General features: G+C 39.6%; 2 protein-coding genes across 2 annotated transcripts; both read left to right on the plus strand.

Moving 5' to 3' along the window:
* Positions 1–391: 391 nt before the first annotated feature.
* On the plus strand, positions 392–8,402 carry EAPP (E2F associated phosphoprotein). Its single transcript, XM_067534239.1, has 6 exons — positions 392–520; positions 1,783–1,964; positions 4,157–4,255; positions 4,650–4,773; positions 5,853–5,969; positions 7,800–8,402. Exons 1-6 carry the CDS (start codon positions 447–449, stop codon positions 8,071–8,073), a joined length of 870 nt encoding a protein of 289 aa, XP_067390340.1. The 5' UTR covers positions 392–446; the 3' UTR covers positions 8,074–8,402.
* A 2,791-nt stretch (positions 8,403–11,193) lies between these two features.
* SPTSSA (serine palmitoyltransferase small subunit A) lies at positions 11,194–20,928 on the plus strand. The gene is made up of 2 exons (XM_067534251.1): positions 11,194–11,444; positions 17,922–20,928. Exons 1-2 carry the CDS (start codon positions 11,342–11,344, stop codon positions 18,023–18,025), a joined length of 207 nt encoding a protein of 68 aa, XP_067390352.1. The 5' UTR covers positions 11,194–11,341; the 3' UTR covers positions 18,026–20,928.
* The last annotated feature ends 1,598 nt before the right edge of the window (positions 20,929–22,526 follow it).

Below are 22,526 nucleotides of genomic sequence, written 5' to 3' on the forward strand. Positions count from 1 at the left end.
CAATTTGTTCTACAATCTTGCTGGGGCCTATCTGACTGGAGCTCATGGACTAGTGGTTGAGCTGGAGGGCCTGATGAAAAGCTCAGATGGGCCAGCCTGTATTGGGCCTGGGGGCTGTACTTTTCCCATCTCCGCACTAAGGGGATCAAAGGCAGGGGAGGTGGGAGACATTCTTGACGCTGCGCTCGCGCCCCATGAGGGAGCTCGGTGGCTGGTCGGGTGCGTCTGCATCACTCGGAGGGATCCAGCAGATCCAGGACGGAGTGGGCGTGGTCTGTGTCCGAGAGATAGAGGAAGGGATACGGAACGGGAGCTCGGGGCAGGAACGGAAGCGGGCGGCGGGGGAGGTTTCTGGGAGGACGGGCTAGCGTGGGGGACCGAGTTCGCTGACGCACCGGGCGGATTGGCGCAGGGACGGGACGGGAGGGGGCTGGCCGGGTGTCGCCATGAGCCGGCTGCAGGAGGACGATGATCCCTACGTGATCGAGGAGCCCAGCGATGAGGAGCCGGGGCAGAGCAGGTACACAGCGGCCTGGGCCCCTTCCCCTCCCACCGCGGTACGAAGCCAGCCCCGATGGGCGGTAGGGCCCACCTCGCTGCAGGGAGCCGCGGGCCATCGCCCCGCCTGCGCCCGGGCCCGGGCCCAGGACCAGGAGCCAGCGGATTAAAGAGGCAGAGCCTGGCTGGGCCTGGCGTCCCCCATGACTGACGGACGGACAGACGGCACCCACTCCGTAAAACATTTCTATCCATAGTAACCGAAACGAACTGAGAGGCAAAGTGAGGAATATGCTGCATGAGACTTTAATGAACATCAGTGCTGCATAAAGCGCCTGTTTACAGCTGTGCTGAAACAACCTGCTTAGGAGGCTTTACCTTTTTTAATCTAACTGTGGAAATTTAAATTGATTAAAAAAATACTTAAAACCCATAGTTCTGCACAACTGTGAACGTTTCAACTGAAAAATGTTTAATGGCATTAGCTGTTGAAATTGTTTCTTTTACAAATAGAATTATGCCACGCATATCTATAAGTAGTCCCATTTCAGTTTCTATCCCTACATAGTTTTACATTTAGTGTTTGTTTTGGGTTGTTTTAGTGTCTTGTAATTTCTTGGACAATTAAATGTATAAATTATTGGAATAGTGATTACATCAATGTAAGTAAGCATACATCCTTTCATTGCAAGAACACTGACATAAACACACATCTTACATTCTCAGAAAGACTTTTTAAAAACAGTCTTGTGCATTATTGATCCCTACATTTCCACACTGTGTCACCACACAAAGTTTCTTATTGCACGGTAGCTATGCACTGCTAAGAAATGAATCACAGGGAGCATGTGCTGGAAGAGAGGCAGGCTGTAGTTTATGGTGAACAATATATGATTTCACTCAAATACCATTTCCTTCTTTAAAGAAAACAATTTTCTATGACTCTTTTCCAGAGCTTGCTGCTTTGTTTTTTTAAATTACAGTCAGAATAGTTTTTTGTTTAAATGGAAATACTTAAGGCCCTGATCCTACAATTGACAGCGCATAGGTAGACCTCTGTGCTTACCCAGAGCCCCACTGACTTCACTGTCAATTGCAGGATTGTGGCCTTAGTAGCCAAAATGGAGCAATAGTCCAAATATAATGTTAAAATATGTCCAGTCATTAGAGAGAGAAGTTGTTCCAATACTTCAGAACAATCCAAAAGATATTTTTATTGCATCAATAGTAGGGCTGATATTTTAAACCAATAATAATGGCTTTTAATTCTTAACTATTGTACAGCTCAGAAGATGAAGTGGATGTGCTTTTGTATGGCACTCCCAATAAAAAGCGCAAATTGATAAGGGAGTGCCTTACTGGAGAAAGTGAATCTTCCAGTGAAGATGAGTTCCAAAAGGAAATGGAGGCAGAACTAAACTGCACCATGAAAACTTTGGAGGGCAAGTGGAAATCACAAGAAACAGGTAAATATATCTGTTTTAGTATCTCCTCTTCTATAAAATAGTCAATTATAGAATGGCTAAGTTAATGCATTGTTTTACCCCAGGGGTCAGTTATGTTGATGCATTGAGTTAATGCATTATTTAATCTCTCAGTTCAATTATGGTGTGTTCACTGACAATCATGGAATAGCTGGAAGTCTGTGCTAAAATGATCAGCAATTAAATAGTTCACCTACCCATTTAAATATAAACAGCCATCTACATCCCAGTGCTCGGTTAGATGAATGGAGTCATTTCACATTTTCCAGGACTTTTCTTCCTTTCTTGGTCTTGTTCAGCTTCTGCTCTTTCATTTAGTGGATTGCCTTCCTTGGTCTACTGCTCTTTTTAGGGGGTCTCCAATCCTGTTCTCAGCCTACTCCTCCTACATTATAAGGGAGGCTGTGGCTCCCCCTGCCTCCAATGGCTCCCTGATGTTGCCAGGATTTGGATCACCTCCTCCTAGGAAGGGACAACAGGCAGCAGATTCCGTCCATCTGCTGCACATCACCTTGAGAGTTGTCAGCCGCCACTTCCGACAAATGGGATCTAGGCCCTATGATGTGGGGCTCTAGGAAGTGGTCACCTACTGGCAAATGTAAGGGAAAAAAGTAAACATAAAATACTTCTTATATTTCAAAGTGAAAAAGAATTTGTTTACTGCCCAGGAGCCCTCAGAACTAGATGATTTTCATTGGAGAGTAGAGCTATACTAAGGGCTTTTTCTAGACTAGAGTTTGTGGTTTTATTTTAACGAGTGAATTGATTGCTGATTACATTGTGTTAAATAATAGAATTGTAAATGCTAGTCTGGACGTGCTACAAATATTTGGTTTACCTTGGCTGCCCTTGAATAAATGTTTCTGGAGTGTCTTTGACTAACATTTTAGATAACTCAGCCACTTTTTAAGTTCAGTGGTGCTGATGTACACTTAGTGGCTTTGAGCAAATCTTCACAGATGCTTTTATAAAGGAAATTGGTGCTCTGAGGAGGTGTATATTTGAATGTAATCAATTAGGGTGAATAACATACATTTCACATAATGACATTATTTCCGCAAACAGCTATAGGAGTAAAATTAGTTAAAATCAAAATATGTATTTGGCATTAACAGGAAAAAACCAGAAGATTTTAAACATTAGCCTCTTGACAGAACACTTCTAAAAATATTTTGAAAGCTAGTCTATAAACTGGGAGTGTAATTACCTCTTTCATAACCAGGACTAAAACTACTTCTGAACAACCAAAGTTGTCCATCTCTAGGGTGCTTCCCTCAGATCTATTTCTGTTCTTTTTGATCCATAGTGACATAATGGCTAGAGGGATTAGTTTCTTAGTTGTGAGGAACTTGTTCCTGTTATAAAATGCATAAAGAGGCATTCTTAATTTCCTTCCCAAGTCACCTATTAAAAGGTCCATTTTAAACAGGATCTTTAATTTACAGACATTTCAGCAAGGTAAATCTTGTTTTTCCAGTTAACTGGACAGACTTGAACCTGTGCATAGTTTCCAGTTAAATATCTTTTGTATTAGCAAAGAGGCCATATAACACTTTTTTGGGTAGAGTTCCATTATTTTCATAATTGCAAATGATAGCTCACCCCGCACTATACTCTGGCCATCCTTTTGAGCTGAAACTATGTCCATTAGTAGCTTTATGATTGGTATATCTGTGCCTAGACATGATGATATAGATGCATTTTATAAATTAGGCCCCAATCCTGCAAAGACTTTCTTGTGTGTAACGTTATGCACTGTGCAGAGTTGCACTGAAGCCAGTGCATAGAGAATGGTACGACCAGTTCAGTATTTAGGAAATGTAATAGTATTTACATAACACTTTATTTAAAACTAAAGTTAGACACATCAGCTAGTGGGTTGCTAGTGTAAACAGATGTCTCAGTTTAGACAAGTTTTCTCAACTAATGTTTCTCAATTCAACTCTAAATAAAGTATTATGTAAATACAATTACATCCTAAACATTAAACTAACCTTATCATCCATGCATTGATTTTGGTGGGACTACTCACAGTGTAAATTTACACATGTGCCTAAGAATGGGATCCCAGTTGCATTTATGAACTCACAAAGATAGTTTGTTTCTGTATATTGGATTCATGATGGCTAATTCTGGTGCTTTCTTATTTTGTTTGGTTATAATTTCATAAATAGGTACTTCCTCAAGTACTGGACAAACTGGAACAGTCACCACTACAAAGTACTATGATGACATTTATTTTGACTCTGACTCAGAGGATGAAGATAAAGTAGGTAAATAACTGAGGAAAGAGCTGGCCACCTCTACAACAATATCCCCTGCTACAGACCCTGCAGAGTCCTCTCTAGAGTCAGGGACTGTGGCTGGAGAGGGTCTTGAGGGGCAGGTGTTTAGGTTGGGGTCCATGTATGTCATCTCGCACCACCACCAGAACTCTGAAAAAGGTGATAATTTATGTAGCCCAGTGCTGCATTAATCCTTCTATGGCAGTGTCTGCAGAATGGAGTGATCCAAGTCTTTGTTTTACTGGGGATTTTTTGATTGTAGCAAAGCAAAGATGAAGTCAAAACTGTGGTTTTGGTTGATTAGTTAAATAAATAGTTCTCTGTTTAATGGATCATATTATTTGGAACGTAGAGTTCAACTATGTTCACACAAACCTCACAGGTACACAGGTGGCCAGGAAAAAAAAGAGACAACAACAGCGCCGGATTCCTACTAATGATGAGCTGCTGTATGATCCAGAAGAAGATGATCGAGACCAGGAGTGGGTGGACTCTCAAAGACGAGCGTAAGCAACTGTTAATCCTTGAAAATATTGTTGAACATACCGAGTAACTTAAAAGCCTGTGCTGTAAAGCCAGTATGTCTAAAAGTTGTTTATTTGATTCAGAGCTTCATTTGAAGTTTCTGAAATAAAAATGCTTTTTTAATACCACCTTCACTTATCCGCATTTACAAGTGTTATATATAGGTCCCTTTTTGTGATGCTGTGAACTTGTAGGTACTCGTGACCAAATCCTACTCCATGTGAACTCCCCACTGACTTTAATGAGAGTTCTAGTAGGATTTCACCCTGCAAATTCCACCAGATATTACCAGATAGTAATGATTATAAGTGCTTTTTTATTACCACCCCGTTTGTTTTATTTTTCTATTCTTTTTGCAAAAAAAAAAAAAAGCCTGATTTCTGCAAGTCACCCTTTGAAATCAAAGGGTGTTGCATGTACAGCAACCTTGCAGGATTAGGTGATGTCCAATTTTTTTTTTAATGTCATGGCATATTTTAATCACTAGATTGTTTAGCTTTAGGTCACTGTTCAGGTAAAACTAACATGAATGTATTTTTATTTTGGACAGACTTGGAATTTAGTGAGACGGAAAAGAGTGTTTGGATCAAATGGAAAGAGCCTTTAGCTGCTTTTCTTTGGGATTTTGGGGGTGTGTGCAAAGTAAAAGCCCTTGGACTGTAGGAAAACTAGATTTGGAGCTTAACAAGAACTGATGAAAGCAGAATTAAATGACTTGTGTTGATTACACCTAGAAAAAATGCACCCTACTTCACTCAGACCAAAGGATCTTCAATACATAAATCCACACTCAGTTAAGATTCAAACTCCTGAGCAAATTAAAAACCCATTCATACCAATAAAATATAAAAATGAGGGTGGGAGACAGACAAATGTTGGTGCTTTACTTTTTTTTCCAGGGATTTGGATCATGTGTACTTTGGACTGGGAGAGCAGGGTTCAAGGAGGTATCAGACATTTGCTGTGGGTGGTTTTGGATGTAAATACAGCTTTAAGGTTCAGTATAGATGCCTAAACTGTAGGGATGGATATTTTCACCTGTTTGTTTACCTCTTGGTAGGTACCAAAATATAAGAAGAACTCAGCAGCAGCAGTTGGAACCTACAGTCCTTCCAAACAGTGATGCTGTTTTGAACTGCCCTGCTTGTATGACTACATTGTGCCTTGACTGTCAGAGGTAACTACTGAACTATAAACATGAAGTGATGTTTCTGTAATGTCTTATTTTCAGCTGTGGTGAAATACGTAATTTTCACATATTAGTTCTAAACAGAGCAGATGTGTCATTATGGAAGCGAAGGTGTGGGTTCAACACATTTATGCAATTATATTTCACCTTGGTTCAACAGTAGCAGATCTAGGATTTTGCTGTGGAGAGATCGGGGTGGGACCTGTATGGAAATAAGCAATATGTAGAAGAGTGTTTTGCAAATTCACTGACTAGTTATGAGACTGTAATTTGCACGATATCTAATGCTTTACAGAAACCTTAATCTTAAAGATCCTGGCTGTTTTGCAGATCAGTTAGTCAGCTGTATTTTCAACCAATTTGTTAGTGGGTTGGATCAACCTCTTAATGAATAAACATGAAATACTTAAATGGTACTCATTCATTGTGGTACATTGACAGTTTTTGAGCTAAGCAAGAGTTGGGGTATGGAGAGAAGTGGTAATCACAGGTAGATTAGTAAATATCACTAGTAATATGTTGATATTATGAAAGAATATTGGGTCACAGTGAATTAGTATTCCAGACTGTATAAAGGACACTGAAATGAAGGTACTATGTTCATGTACAATATTAGATATTTGACTGAGTTGTAGGAAAATGCTTCTACTATTGCCCAAAACAATTTGCTATAGCGTTCAAATGATTAGTAACTCAATTTGGACTTTGCTACTCTATAATTACCTTTGGTACCAAGTCTTATGTTCTTGACACTAGGAATTACTGTTCTTAATAGTGTAACTGAGTTGGTGCCCACCTTATCTCAGATTTTGAAGAGAGAAATCTTAACAGAAAACACAACTTTATCTATCTGATCTGTTTGATAGGAAAAAAATTAACACCCTTCTCTGTGATCCCTTGGCTGCCATCACTTTGTGTTTCTCACTTGGTCTTCTTTAGCTTTTTAGGCTCTGTGCTGCATACACATCTTCCACATTTTTCTTGAGATGTAGATTTTAGAGACTGTATAAGGATGCTTACAAAGGCCTGATCCTGAGAAGTGTTGAGCTCTTTTTATCATCTTTTACCTCAATGGCAGTTGCCTAGTGTTTCAGGCTTTGAAAGGACCACTTTGCTAAAATGCACAAAGTCTCTGTTCATATTGAGAAGCTCTTTGGAAGCCAAAACTGAATGAGAGAAGCTATATCTGGGTCAGGTTCATGGTTGAATAACAGATGCAAGGATTTGAGATCATTTTAGCAGAGAAGAGTTGGGGACATACAGGATGGAGATGAGGTGAGGAACAGTAAAACAGAGTTTTATTAGGCTGAAATAGGCAAACTAAAAAGTACTGTACTGAAGGTTAATCCAAATTGATCTTTCTAAGGTAAAAATATTGGCTCAAAACAATTAACAGGCACTTTAAGATTCTAAATTTAAACTGACCTGAGGTTTGTGGTTTATAAACATTTTTCTGAAGGGGGAAAAAATTAGTTTTGGACTGATCTGAATCATGAGAAATGACAGGCTTAAAATGATTTTGAATATTTGGGGGGGCAAAGGATGGTTCAAATTCTGGCTTCTAATCTTTGTTCCATCTTTAGTCATAAATAACTATTCAATAAACAGCTTATTTTCAAAAGTAAAGAAACAGTACATTTTCCTGGCTTTTGTAGTTGTGATTTTTGTTTATAAAACTTGACTTTTGACTGGCTGCTAGTCCTTTGACTTGGTGTTTCCTATCTTCAGTCCTATCTCCATCAGTGGTAACCAGTTTTGTGGAAGCAGAATTCTGTCAGAGGAGATTATGACCTTTGCATTTTCTTCTCTTCTTCTTAGACATGAATCCTACAAAACACAATACAGAGCAATGTTTGTGATGAATTGCACTGTTAATAAAGAGGAGGTTCTGAAATACAAAGGCCCAGTGAATAAGATAAAGAAAGGACGTAAGAAAATGAAACACAGCAAAGAGATCACCACTGTGCAAGCAAATCAGGAAGAAGAGGAAGTATATCATCCAGTCAAATGTACCGAATGTTCAACTGAAGTTGCAGTCCTGGATAAAGAGGAAGTTTTTCATTTCTTCAATGTTCTAGCAAGTCACTGCTAATGTGGAAAAACAGCTGCACTGTTTAAGACTATGAATCTCAAAAATGTGGACAATATTTTATCCTTTAAAAAAAAGCCCTTTTGTATCATTTAAAAGTCTTAAACTGTAATTGAAAGAATCTTTGTAAAATGTTATGGAAGATATAGTTAACTGATCACATTTGGGAGCAGCATTCTGTCAGGCCTTCAGATAACGGTAAAGCACAGTGAGTTTAAATTCATGTACATATTATGCAGTATGTTTGTGTATTAGAACAATTGCTCATGTACATATGCAATATCTCGATGTGTGTTAAACTGTTGCTTAGAATAAAAACTCTGTAAACTAGAGATCTTCTCCATATTTGCATTGATTGATTCTATGGTGCTGATAGACTGTATCAGTATTTCTCAGTCTGGGTGATTGGGCTTGCCTGGTATGGCAGACTAATATGGTTTTGATGGTGGAGCATATTTGATAGAGGATTGTGTTAGTGTATTTGAATACTGACCCAGTAAAGTGTCTAAATATGGATGTTTTCATTTATGCACATTGGAAGGTTTGGTATTCTTATTTTTGCTTTGCTCCCTGCACATCACATTTAAGCAAAAATATTTAAACTTAAAGCTCAGGGTTTTTCTAACTCTAATTATGGATTGTAGGTAAGCAAGATGGGGGGTTTTGTGTTACATTTTTTCCCTTTTGTGGTGACTGATGGACGTGTTTTAGGAAAAAGATATTTATACAGTCAATTTGATTGCCATGGCAATCATTTGTTTACTTTTCCTCTTTGCTTAGTAGACTGACAATTTCTTTATGGAAGCTATGAATGGCTTTTCTTGTGGTAGTTTGGACTTTTTGTCAACCAGAATACAAAGTCAGTGTCAAGTTAATGGTTGATCCATTAATCTATTTGACAAAGCATGCACCCAGGAGCTAACCTCTTGGTTTTGATTAACTAAGAGCAACTTTTCTGTTGCTATGTTCCTCGGTTTTTCTCAAACTTTTCAGATTGGTGACTCCTTATTCAAAGTAAAATATTTTCGTTACCTCCTTCTATTTACTTATAAAAGTGTGAGTAAAAAGTATCCGCTTAGAAGCCTGTATAATTAGTTTGTGTTTTGAGAAGTTGACAGAGAATACTTGACTTTGAAGGGTAAAGGTGGATGGGGTGAGATTTTCTTCGAATGAGATTAATAACATTTTCAATGCCTCAACCTCCCAGATTGGCTTTTGTAACTCCCCTGGGGCCCACAACCCACTAGTTGAGAAAAATAGTTATCCAATGCTTCATCAAATCAAATAAGCAAACCTGAGTGACTAAACGAGCAATCTGGAGTTTCTGAGGCATTTTCTCAGGCCTTTTTCTCACTGCTAAAATCAAGATGTGTTTTTAGCCTTGAATAGCTCGTTCACCTTAGTTTACCCCAAGTTAAACAAAACATCATGTTTTTTAGCAATGAGGAAAATGCCTAAGGGTTAGATTCATGAATGGACTTACGCATTGCAATGCTCAGTCAAAATGCCTAGGTTTTAGGCACCAAAAAAGTCACTGGAACACCACTGTGATTCACAAATTCTGAGTTAGGCACTTAAGCCCCCTATGTAATGAATGGAGAGCCATAGGCGCCTCAGAGCAGGATACACAAAAGCCAGAACACTAGGTGGGGAGCTGCCTAAGCTAACCAATGGGTGATGCCAACCAGAGGGGGATGTGCTAAGCCCCACCCCATCACAGAGTTTGGTGTCTAAATCCCCACTGCACATAGGTGCCTAGCTCTGCCTGGTGATCCATGAATGGGAAGTTTTGAATATTAGTGATCGTCAATCTATCTTGGGGTTGTATACCTATATTTAGTAAAAATTACAGAAGAAATGTCTTTGAGAAAGATTTCATACAAGATAGTATAGTGCCAGATTTTTAAAGGTATTAGGCAACTAGGGGGATTTTCAAAAGCACCTAGGGGCTTTCAAACTTTAAAAATCTGATCTGTGGTGAATATTTGGGAACCAAGTTCAACACCCAAGTGGTGACATGTGAAAAGGCACTAAGGTTCTGGATAGAGAGGCAAAATAACAGTTGCCAAAGACAATCCCCATTGGTGGATCAAAAGAAATGGAAGTTTTGACATCAAACCAGAATTTCAGGCAGTCTTGAAGTCATGTGATCCCAAAGAATAAACTTTTATATAAAACATGAGCAAAAAAAATTTAGAACTATAACCTAATATCCCAATACAAACAGGAGGTGCTGTAGCAGAAATACAGTGAAGATGTGACTTCAGAAGCTACTAGCTACTATTAATATTTCCAATGATTATTTGCAATAAAAATATCTAGGAATCAGCACGACAGTCCATCTGCACAATGTTACCAAAGGGAAACGAAGTGCTGAGAGTAATAAAAATACCCTTTCAAAAAGTAAATTATTTAAAAGGGTGAAACTCCCGGTGCTGTGGAGTGCAAGAAAAACACAGGCCAGTGCAGGCAACGCGATGGGAAGGGACACCAAAGCTGTAACTGGCTATGAGCAGGGACCCCACACCTGTGGGGGGAAAGAGGTACATTTTACCAGGGCCCAGAGGCCCTAGGAAGCCTGGCCTAGGCAGCAACCCCCATTACAATGAAGAAAAAAATTTTCATGGCTCATGAGATTGTATGTATGGGCTGAGGGATTGTGGGAGGGGGCCCGTTACAAGTTTGTATTGGGCCTGAAAAAACTGATGTTTAGGCCCTGGCTATGGGGTGTTACAGGGACACAGAAACTGAGGTGCGACGATTGTTTCTGGATGGGCAGGGCTGTAAAATAATTCACTGCATCAAGGCTCCTTTAGCAGCTCAACAGGTGGCATCGGGTCCCTGAGGGCACCGCGGCCCCTTCAGAGCACAGCGCTGGGGAGCCGGGGCTGAGATGGGAGGGCGCAGAGCCCCCTCCGCCCCCGCCACCCTTTTTTGTTTGCAGCCACAGCCAGTGGCGCACCTCACGGGGGTAACGGTCACCCCGCCCTGCAATCCCGCCCGCAGCAGCAGCAGGGCGCACGCGGACACCTGCAGCGCGAGCAGAGTCCGGGCAGCGACGTCCGCACCGCAAGTATCACGGACACATACCAGTGCGCACGCGCATACTCTGTACCAACAGGGTCGCCGAGGGCGGGGCGAAGCAGCCCGGCCTCCGGCAGCGACGCCAGCGGAGGGCGTTCCCCGCCCGCCGAGGTCGGCTGCTGCCGCCTCGCGCAGCTCTGGCCGGTTTAGTCTGCGGGGGCAGCAGCGCACGCAGACTGGGCTCGCCATGGCGCTGGGCTCGGTCTGGGGGCGGGTGTCGTGGCTGTATTACCAGTACCTGCTGGTCACCGCGCTCTACATGCTGGAGCCCTGGGAACGGACGGTCTTCAGTATCCTTCCGCGGGGCCGGGCTCCGTTATTGAGCGGCAGCGCGCGCGCAGCGGGGGATAGTGGCTGGGGCGGCGTGGGGGAGGCCACGCAGGCAGCCTGGGAGGCCGGGGTGGGGAGCTGAGGGTGCCGGGGAGTAGCTGGGTATGTGGGATTGGGGCGGGCTGGGGGCGAAGATGCCCGAGCTTGGAGGGTGGAAGGTAGGATGTGGGGGCGGCGGACAGCGTGGGTTGGCCAGGGCCCGTTGCTTCTCTGGGCGTGGGACTGGGCCTGGGTGTGCGTTGCACGGGGCTGTGCGTATGGTGGACCCTGGTGTGCTGCTCAGCTCGCTAAACTCCCTCGTTTGCATCAGCTGGAGCGTGCACCTTGGCTGTGGTTTGAACTTTCGGCTGCCTCTGGGATGTATGTGGTTCAGGCTCAGCCAACCTGAGAAGGGAGCTTTTGAGGGGAGGGGGAAAGGGTCTGACCTTTTTCCTGAGCAAGCTGCCGTGCTACCGCTTCAGCTCCTGTTCTGAAAGATGCTCTAATACTTAAGGCACCAGATGGCGACTTGGGAGGTCTAGGTTCAATTCTTGGCCTTTGCAGATGTCTTTGAGCACCTAATCTCTCTGATCATGGGTGCTTAATGTGTCCCTTCCTACTAGCTGTGAAATGGGCCCAATAGCATTTTCTTGGCAGGTGTGTGGTGTATACAATTAATTGATGTTTGGGAGGTGCTTAGTCCTTGTTTACATAGATGGTTGTTAGCCACTGGTATAATTATGCTGGTGGTTTAAAAAGGCTCGACTCTGACAGGGACTGTATGAGTATTTAGATAAAATGACCCTGTTAAATATAGTAGCAGTCTATAGTTACATTGGCCTTGGCAGGGATCAATGGTGCAGTGTCTCATGTGGTGCTCTTTCCTAGTCCCACGGGGAAGTTTAATGTGTAAACAAAGAAGCAATCCTTTGACCCCTGTGTGAGGGATCTGTTAATCCACTGGCTCCTTGCTTGTTAAATCGTATTCAAATTCAGTCTGTGTTACAACAAACTATAACATGTGTTGCCTGTGTTTGAGAGAGCAACACAGAATATCTTTCAAAAGGCAGTAAGGTATCAAGTATCTGCCTAGAGCTTAAACTTTCACAGTGCTGTGGATTTATATCCCTTCTGTCCATTTAGCAATTTAGTTCATTTCTGAGTCAGAGGCAGATTGCTGTATCTTAATGCAATTTCTCCTTTCATTTTCCTTCCCTAGAATTAGGCAATTCTTTTCCTCTAACTGTTAACTTGAAGAATTAAGGTTTCTTAATCAGGAATATCTTTCATGCATTCCTTCATATTTTGCACACTGGAAAGGAAAATGTGTATTTCTCATAATGAGTTATTTATGTGTGTTGCATCATCATGCAACTCTAGGTTTCCATTTTGCTTTGTCTCCCTGTGTCTTTTTCTAATTGGTGTTTACTGATCCTGAGTTGATGAATTTGCTTGTCTTATGTATTTCACTATAATAAGGTAGTCTGCTAACATGAAGGCTCAGTGTAGAGACCTGTATCTAGAATCTAGGTTATTGTTTCTTTGAGCAGCTCTTCCTAGGGAGTAATACACAAACCCTGAAGAGACAATATATCTCAAGTGCCTTTCTGTTCTGAATGTGGTTGTTTGATCATTTGTTAAAACAGTACCTCATATTTGCAGCCACACTCTGATGACCTTTAAAAGTACCTCCGAGTAGTACTGAGAGAGGTGAGGACATAAATTAATCTAACTAGTAGCAAACAAAGGATATGGTGATAGTAATAAGGGTACCTTTATTTGGGTTATGGTCAGTTGTAAAGAAAATACCTGCCATTAGTAAAAGTTAGGGACTGTTGTTTGCCCAGGTTACAGGTGCATAATCATACAGATTTTTTTCTATGTAAAGCTCAAAAATGGAGAGCATACAAAACAAATGCATGAACATGGGATAGACTTGATATCTATGTTCTCATACATCCACATAGTATCTGTTTAATTACTTTTCTTTTTTCCCCTCAGTGGAGGTGTCCTGTTCCTTAGCAGTGGTACCTGGCTCTATTTATGCCAGGTCTAGTGCCAGTGAAGAAAGAAGATCTGTTTCTATACATCATGAACATTATGTTTTGTCAGAATAGTTAGACTTGAACACTGACCTCTTTGTATCAGCTAAACAATCTTCTGATTCTTGTAAAAACATGTAAGTAACTTGAGGGTGTGTGTACGGTTGTCTCTTCGTATTTTGTTGACAAATTCAAACCACTTTTGTTCCTATAAGTTAGAGTTATAGCTTAAAATTAATTTGACAGATATAACTTTCAGGTTTCCTGTTGTGTTGAAGTCATTGTTATATATGCTAATTTGCAATTGCTGGTCACTTTTAATTATATTTTTACAATGACTATAAGTTTGACATCCAGCATGAACAGGATGTAATGTGTTAAGCCTTTTGAGAGAGATGAACTTTACACTTGAATGTAAAGTTCGTCTTTAAAAGACTAAAGCTATAATTTGTACCCACTGGCTAGCAAAATACCTGATCATGGCACTCTTCCAGTGGAGATAGGATGTGAGTGAGAACATTATTTTGGTCTTCATGCTGATTCAGTCTTTGAAGAATTCTCTGCTGAGGTCTTCAATGAGTTTGTTGATTGGGATAGACACCAATATTAATAACTTATGTCATATAAGCCACTGAACAGCTATTGGATGGCTATTACCATTGATCTGGCCTGAATTTGAACCAATTTCTCTTTAACTTCATATTGAATTAAAGTCCAAAATTTCCTAAAATGACCTTGACCAGCACTATTTATAGCACTGCTGGTCTAAGGGAATCTGTCACCTTTATAAAAGCTTTATCTGGGTATTGCAGTCTGTCATGCTATCAGTGTTGTCTTATTGTTTCTATTCCCTATTCTTTTACTTAGAATTTAAGCTCTTTGGGTCAGGGACCATCTTTTTACTATGTGTCTGTGCAGTGCCTACCACAATGCAATGTGAATAATCATATTTTGTGAACCACTATGCTTATTAAAAATACTATTAGCTACTTGAAAGCTGAGTGTCAGATTTCCATTGGATGTTATTGGTGTATACCATCAGTTTGAAACCTAGTTGTCTTTTAAAAAAAAAAAAAAAAAAGTAGTTTCAGTAATCCCTTTGCCTCTTTTATTTATTCATGTTTTAAAATATTGCTGTTTAAAAAAAAATCCTCTGTGCATAAGATCCACAGGAACAGAGGAAACTGATTAACTCTGAAGAGGAAACAGTGAAACTGACTACATATGAAGTACTGTAAAATGGGTAAAATAACCTAACTGAAAAAACAGACGTTTTCTCAAATCTTTTGGTTATTGTAATCTGAGGTGTCATTTGGAGGGTGCAAGAGGATAATAGACAGAAGTATGTTCATTTCAGTGATGGTAACATCCTGATCATCATATTCCATTTTTTCTCAATATAAATTCAGACCTGACTCTAGGGCCTAGTTTGTCATACTAGGAAAATGATCTGCTGCTGAAAACAGTTGTACAACTAATTCCCACTTAGCCTTCCTTGTATATGAAAACAGCTCAACTTTAAAGATGATTGCTACAGAAAACATGGCTGGAGCACATGCCACTGACAATGATGGGCCATTATTCTAGGGGAGAAGGCCTTAGATTATTTATTTGTGTTGTGGTAGTCCCTAGGAGCCCCAATCATGGACAGGATGCCATTGTGCTAGGTGCTGTACAAACAGAATGAAAGATGGCCCCTGTCCCAAAGAGCTTACAGTGACTTTTCCTTGCCTAGGGTAGACCACCTGAAAATGCCAAGGTCAGGGCATGCTGCAAAAGGAGAGTAGATTTTCCCAGCACTGGTGGGTGACTCTGAAGTCAGACTTCGAACCAGCCACAAACAGTGCTTCTGATTCCCCACACTGGTTATCAAGAAGCTAAAACAAAAGATACACAGCCCCCTTTACTTCATTTCAGTCTCTGGCTCCCAATTAACTGATCTCTTTACTGGAGTTAGTGGCTATTTAAAACTCTATGCTCTTTACCAAAAAGGTTCTCCTGACCCCAAAGGGTCAGCCACATTACCAAATCATTAAAAGTTTGGATCTTACTCAAAATACCATGCTGCCAGCCAATCCTTTAGCAACTAAAACCAAAGGTTTATTATAAAAGGAAAGAAACAAACTATAAGAGAAATCTTAAATGATTAAAGCAATCAGATACAAATGATTTGAAAGCCTATCTATATGTATCAGGTTTTCATTAGAATTGTGGAGTTTGGAGGCTTGTATAGTCCCTCTGGTGCACATCCAGTACCTGGATGGGTTTTAGTCCTTTTATTCACAGCTTCAGTTGTAGATAAGTTGATCCAGAGGCAGGTGAAGGCTGAAGCCTAAAGACAAAATGGATGTTGTGCAGCTTCCTTTTATGTCCCTTTGCCATGCTGCTCGTGGAAATTTACAGAAATAAGATGGAGTCCAGGGTCACATGAGTAAATCTTGGTAACTCATCAGGTGTAGTCCCCATTTCTCTTCCTGGGTCCATTGTACCTTTGAATTCCCTTAACGGGCCATTAAGCAGTTTATTGTTGCTGCCATCCTGTCTGGGGTGTTGCCCAGAAACATAGCATCAGTTAAACTACAGATACATCAAACATATCCATAACTTCCAATACAATTATCACACATACATATAAACAATATCATCATACTTAGCAAATTGTAACCTTTCTACCGGTATCTGACATGAGCTATCTTATATGAATTATTGTAATATTGACATATCGATGTTAAATAAATGGTCCCCCTAATCCAGCCAGCATCACACTTAGTCTAAGTAGATCTAATATTGGTGTGGTACATTGTCTTATACCTTGGAATCCTAAGGTTGTAACTAAGCATTCATGTAAGTTTAGGGATTTATGAAGTGACCTCCCCTAGTGCTTTAAATTCCAATATTTCATGACCAGCCATGACTAAAAATACTCTAGTGAATGAGTACAACTTCTGTGTGTGTTCAGTAACTGATATGCCAAACAGTTATCTAGCCCTTGTTAGGTCTAAACTGTGTATATTTATCTTCAGAGGTGCTGAGCACCTGCACCTCCTATTGATTTAATCTGGAGCTCTGGGTATTGGATACTTCTGTCAGGCCCTTTAATATCTAATGTTCTATTTATAGTGCTGTCTTTTTACTAGGCTTATTAAACCTAATTTTAAAGTCATGACTGGAGGAAATTGCAGTTAGTCTGATTGGAAAAGGGTTTGTAAATTTTTTAAAATTTAATTATTTGTGTATGTTTGTGTGTGTGTGTCTAGAAACATTCAGTTTTGAGTCACCCTAGCCTCCACATGATTACAGTCCCATTTCATTTCTGGTGGCTGGGTTTGGTTTCCTGGAACTGGACATAGGACTAGTGACAATATTAACAAATACAGGTAATTTGTTTCATGTGAATTTTTCAACTGATCCCTGCTCAGATTTGAAATGAACTAGTGAAACAGTAGCCTTGGAATGTTGTGAATTGCCAGATACTACAAAAAAGTTTGCTGAGAGCTGCGGCCACTTCCAATAAAATGCTAACAAACGGTTAACAAACACAGCTTGAATCCAAACCAAGGCTGTGGTTTGAGGTATTATGATTTGAGTGGAATATCTAGACCAGTTCTACTTAAAAGGTATTGATCAGCTCTCTAAGGGAATGAATACTAATACCATAGTTCCTTCTATCAAAGTGCTCTTGAAAAATAAATTGGGCCTCGCAACTCTCTGTGAATGAGGCATCATCTCCATTTTTCAGATGGAGAAACTTAAGGCACAGAGAAGCTAAATGATATACCCAAAGCCTACAAGACAACTGTAGCAGTTGGGAGAGGAACCCAGCCTCCTGACTCCCTGTTTTGTGCCAAAGACCATTCTCCCTCCACTGATGTGTACACACATGTTAAGATTTGGTTTACTTGGGCCATTCAAGAGAACTCTTGAGATCAGCATCCAAAGACCAGCGACATGTATTAATATATCGTATATAGATAGGTTTAAAAGATCTTGTGTAGCTCCCCCTCTCTATGAATTAGCATATAGATCATTGCTGTTGCTGACAGGATAAAATTCAGAGCCTGCAGAAATGTTTGGCTTTTACAAAATCTGGTTATTTCCCATTAATGTGTGTGTCCCTCCCCCTCCCCCCCCCATGCCTTTCCCCCTTCCCTCAAAAATAGATTTTTATGTCCACTGCATGTGGCAATAAAATCGAGAATCTAGAAGGCATTCTCATAATATAGTCATTATTATCAGTTTCTAGTTTCCGTATTTACAGTGGGTTTCTTCCTACATCTGTTGTATATGTTCAGCTGTATTCAGGTATAATTTAGAATTATACAAGTTTTATAATAGTTTTGAAGTATAGTGTTAAAACATTCTTGTTTTGTGACTTAATTGAATTCCAAACTGCAGCTTTTCTTAGCTATTGCCCAGATTCCATGCTGGTTTCTATTGTTGGAATGGCGCTGTACACTGGCTACGTGTTCATGCCTCAGCACATCATGGCAATATTACATTACTTTGAAATCGTGCAGTGATGAAGAAAGCATGTTCAAGTAGTAATCGTGATTCAAGATTCATCCTACAAAGAAGATCCAACCTCCTAGTTTTAATGAGACTTCTACAGATGTCAAAACAAACAACACACCACTATGATTCTGAAGACTAGGAAACCAGATGCATATAGCAGGGACACAACATGCCCCATGTGTTGTGTTCATTCCCTTTAATTTTACAAGATGTCCTTGTAAAATAGTTTTGCCTATTTTAACATTGTGATTGTTTGTACTTTGATATCAGTATTTTCTTAACTTTGTGACAGTTTCAATATTGCACTGAGAGCTTTTTGTAATGTAACTTCGAGTAAACTAATTGCTTTCTATATTTAATCACAATAATTAAATGGAGCTTAAAGCTTCTACTATTGTATGGTATACATCCGCCTGGATATAGTTCTATTTACACATTTTATAAGAAAATGCCTTTAGATTCAGAGACATAGATGCGTTCATTTAACATTACTTACAAAAATTAGTTTGTAAGACTCCACTCAGGTGTACTGTCTGCTGTCCAGACCTTGTCCAACAAAATATTTGTGCATATTACTATATTTGGCTTTAGCAACAAATGTAAAGTCTTCTGTATTCCAGCTGATGGAGGAGGAGGGAGGGAAGAGACTGAGTTGACACTTCATCTATCATGTTTGGGATAAGATATAGATGCAGTCTTTCCAAAGTTGGAGCAAAAGGACTAATGGATTTGTATTCTTTCATGAGCTGCATTTAGTCCCTCAAGGTTTTGTGATAATTTAATGTTCTAGCTTCTAACTAAACTGTACTTGTCTTCCAAGAATTATGTTTCAGTGAAGATGGAGAGAAGTTTTTTTTCTATGCTCATTGTCAGTAGTGTAATTATGTCTAGGTTTTAAACTTCTTAATTGCAGTTAGAGTTCTGAACATATTCTTGTTACAAATGACCAAAACAGGGCTCTAAGTGGACTTGTGTTAAAACTACAGGAATAAGAAGCTGAGTGCTTGGCTGAAGTCCTGTCTTTGTTCTTATAGTTTTTTCAGATTTGTATTCTGAAATGTAAGATGGCAACCACCTAACTTTGTAAGGTGGAGGATATTTTTTTGTTTTTAAAAATAAAAACTAAAAGGAGAGTTGATGCAAAATGCTTTTCCTTTATTTTGAGAGGTTAATGTGTTTTATGCATACTGCTCAAAACTCTGACAAAAGATGAGATGAGGGAATGACATTAACCAAAGAATCTGATTTGTTGTCCCAATAAAAATAGTTACACGGGCAAATTGTGTCCTAAAATATGCAGCTCCTGTTGATGCAAAGAGAAGTTGCACAAGTAATTTATAATGCATTGTGCCTAACTAATTTGCACAGCTATTAGACAATATGTAACAAAACAATAAAGTTTACTTACCTTTCCTCAGTGGAATGCATATTTAAGGGAAGATGGTTTTTCCATATTTAAAATAAGAAAATAGTATATCCATTTTATTTTCAGTTTAACTGAATATAGCTTGTTCTATAAAAACTGTTTTTGTAATCTTATTAGAGTTATCTTAACTTTTTCTTACCTGGTTTGCAGGAATTACATAAGTGTCGCCTCTGCTATCTGAATTGAGGCTAGATAAGTGTCTCATATGGGCATAGATTGGGATGGTGAAAAGTATTCCTAAAAGCTAACAAATGAAAGCTTGGGCATCTTTGAGGAAAAATTTCTATTGGCACATGTTGTCTGGATGCACGATAGGCTAATGCATTAGTATAACTTGATATGGCAATACAGAGACAGCTAGTACAGAATTGTTTTCATTCAGTTAAAAACTGGCCATATAAACGTGACTGTCATTTTTTTTAAAGTATCGCCGTAAATGTACTCTAATCACTTTGTGTTCAGAAACTCAAAATTTACATGGACAAGAATGATTTCCTTTTATGAGGCTGAGATGGATCTACTCTGAATTACTTTATTGTGATGTCACAAAGGTCATCACTGTGTTCTGATGGACAGATTAACTCAGTTATGAATAATTAGTTATTAGAGGGTGAAGAAAACCCTACCGTGGACGCTTTTGTTGTGAGAGGCATATCTCGTTGCCAACTAACAGTTACATTAAGCTTTTATGAGATACTTTTCGGAACTCTTTTATGCCATGAGTGAAATGCTGCAGAGTGTTGTGCATGTAAAAATGGCTCTAGTTGGGAAAGCATTTGTAAATAGGTTTTGATGATAAACAAGTTTTCTTGAAGCAATTTATTTTAATGGGGAAAGTGCAACCATGTCAACTTTTACAGTATAAATGGAGTTGCAATGGACTTGAGTCTAGCAATGCTGACCAACTTGCTAATTAGCACATATTTTCTGAAAGGGTTTGTGCACAATCTTGTATTTTCTTATTCTGTAATGAGAGGGTCATAAAAGCCCTGGATCATCATGTCAGAATTTAAGATGTTATGTCATAGGATGAAACAGGTTATTTTATTGTAATATGACTATAAAGTTCATAGTCCTAAAAGCTTGTGCTCTATGACAGACATTTCACAACAGTAATGTGGAGGAAAGAGAGTCAACGATGGTGATTTGTTAAGTTGAATGAACTCCTTATTAAAAGTAAGGAAGTCAGTAGATGCCTAATCTCAGTAAGTATGAATAATACACTAATTACCTACGGAGATCAAGTTTAGCGTTTCCCCATTTTTCTGTAGTCATTTTACAGCTGTTGTCAGTTCAATGATCAATCTTGTATACTGTACAAATGCTCACCTTTTCTGTGGAATCCAGATTTAAAGGCAATTTAAATATGTTAGAATTGGAGGAAGCTATTTTAAAAAATTTTATAAGGAGAAAGCTATTACATAACAAAATTCAGTATGTTTGTCAATACATTTAAGTTGAAATAAATTGAGGGTGAGATTTTCAGCTAGACAAATGTGTGCTTTTTTCCATGGATCTTCAGTTAGCCTCTGTGGTGTTATCACATGCCAGGAATATTTAGTGATATAAAATTGGTAGTTTACTGAAAGAGAAGATGAATGGATTCAGGAAAGGAAAACTGATTTAATCCCAGAACTATGGGGCTGAATGTCGCTACTAGCCAACCTCTGAAACCACTGAATGTAGAAATAAGTTTACCAAGGTCCCAATAACTGTACCATGGCAAGCGGGTAGCTAGAATTAACATACATTAATAATGTTTCAAAAATGGCAGCACTATTTCTTTAAATTACTGTTTGCCCCAGATCGGTGAAAGCTATGGGTCACATTTTCTGCATAGGGCAAATCCTAGATGCGCACATGCTTTAAAGTACTGTCTCATTTTCCTGGGGGACACTAACAATGTACCTTGTTTAGACTGATTGTGAAGACTGTGCGTGAAATCTTAGGCCCACTTAAGCCAATAAGAGTTTTGCTATTGACTTCAATGGACCCAAGATTTCACCCACTGTTATCTAAGTTTAATAACTTTCTTGCCCTCGTTCCTATGGATCAGTTTCCCCATCTGTATAATAGGGGTAGAACAGGCATGTTTTGAGGATTAAATAGTTTATGGCTGTACAGGAAATTTCACACATTCATATTAATGTAACATATGAAGGCTATGCAGTTAAGCACCTAAAACTCAGGACATGCACAAGCATTTAACATTGCCTCATAACCTTAACTATGTCTTTTGTAGATCAGTATTATAGTGGCATGGCATGACATCTGTTTATAGGTTGACCATTCTAAGTCCTCTAAAATTAACATGCTTAATTGGATTTCTTTGAAATTTGGGCTGTCTCAGGAGGGTGCCTAGCAAAGTTAGTGACCCAAATTTGGAGTCATTTAAATATGGGAGTCTGCAGAGAGAAGCCCCGAAAAAAAATAGCCATTTAAAAAAAATTCTAGGTGCTTTTTTTCCCCCTCCCCCCCCCCCTCGGTGAGCTAGAGATCAAACTACTGATGAGCTGCAAGTCAAAATTGTCTCAATCTATCAAGTTTTACCCAAGGTAATACATGGCACCCAGAAAACTGAGAACACTTTAAGAAAATATACAATTTTTTACACTGCCTACATATACAGAAAAGTGGCTACAGTGTTTCCCTTCCCAGCATTTTGTATGCTTTAAACTTGACTTGTAAGTGCTCTAAATTCCAAATGTTTACTCGGATTGCTTTGAAATTTGTTGTGCTTTAGGAGGGCAGGAGCTAGTGTTAGTAATCCAATTCTGAGGTCAGTTGAACAAGGCCCCCTCAGTACCATTTTCTGTTGCCCTTACTGCTACATTGAGAGGTAATGAGTGGATGAATCACAGAGCTCTTGATTTCTGCAAACTCACCCTTTAATTGATAAGGATAAATTAATCACAATCCACCACCTATGACAAAATGAGTCTTGGAGTGATTGGCTGGAGATTGCTGCACTTTGATTACCGTCTCTCTTCTCTTCTCCAGGCTCTAGCCTGACTTTGCCACCCATGCCTCACAAAGTATTGGTGGTGGGTGAGGGGGAATTAGACATGTGAGTGGTTCCTGGA

Source organism: Emydura macquarii, unplaced genomic scaffold, assembly GCF_026122565.2.
Source record: "Emydura macquarii macquarii isolate MOO-44397 ecotype Brisbane River unplaced genomic scaffold, CSIRO-AGI_Emac_v2 contig_374, whole genome shotgun sequence".
Taxonomy (NCBI): domain Eukaryota; kingdom Metazoa; phylum Chordata; order Testudines; family Chelidae; genus Emydura; species Emydura macquarii.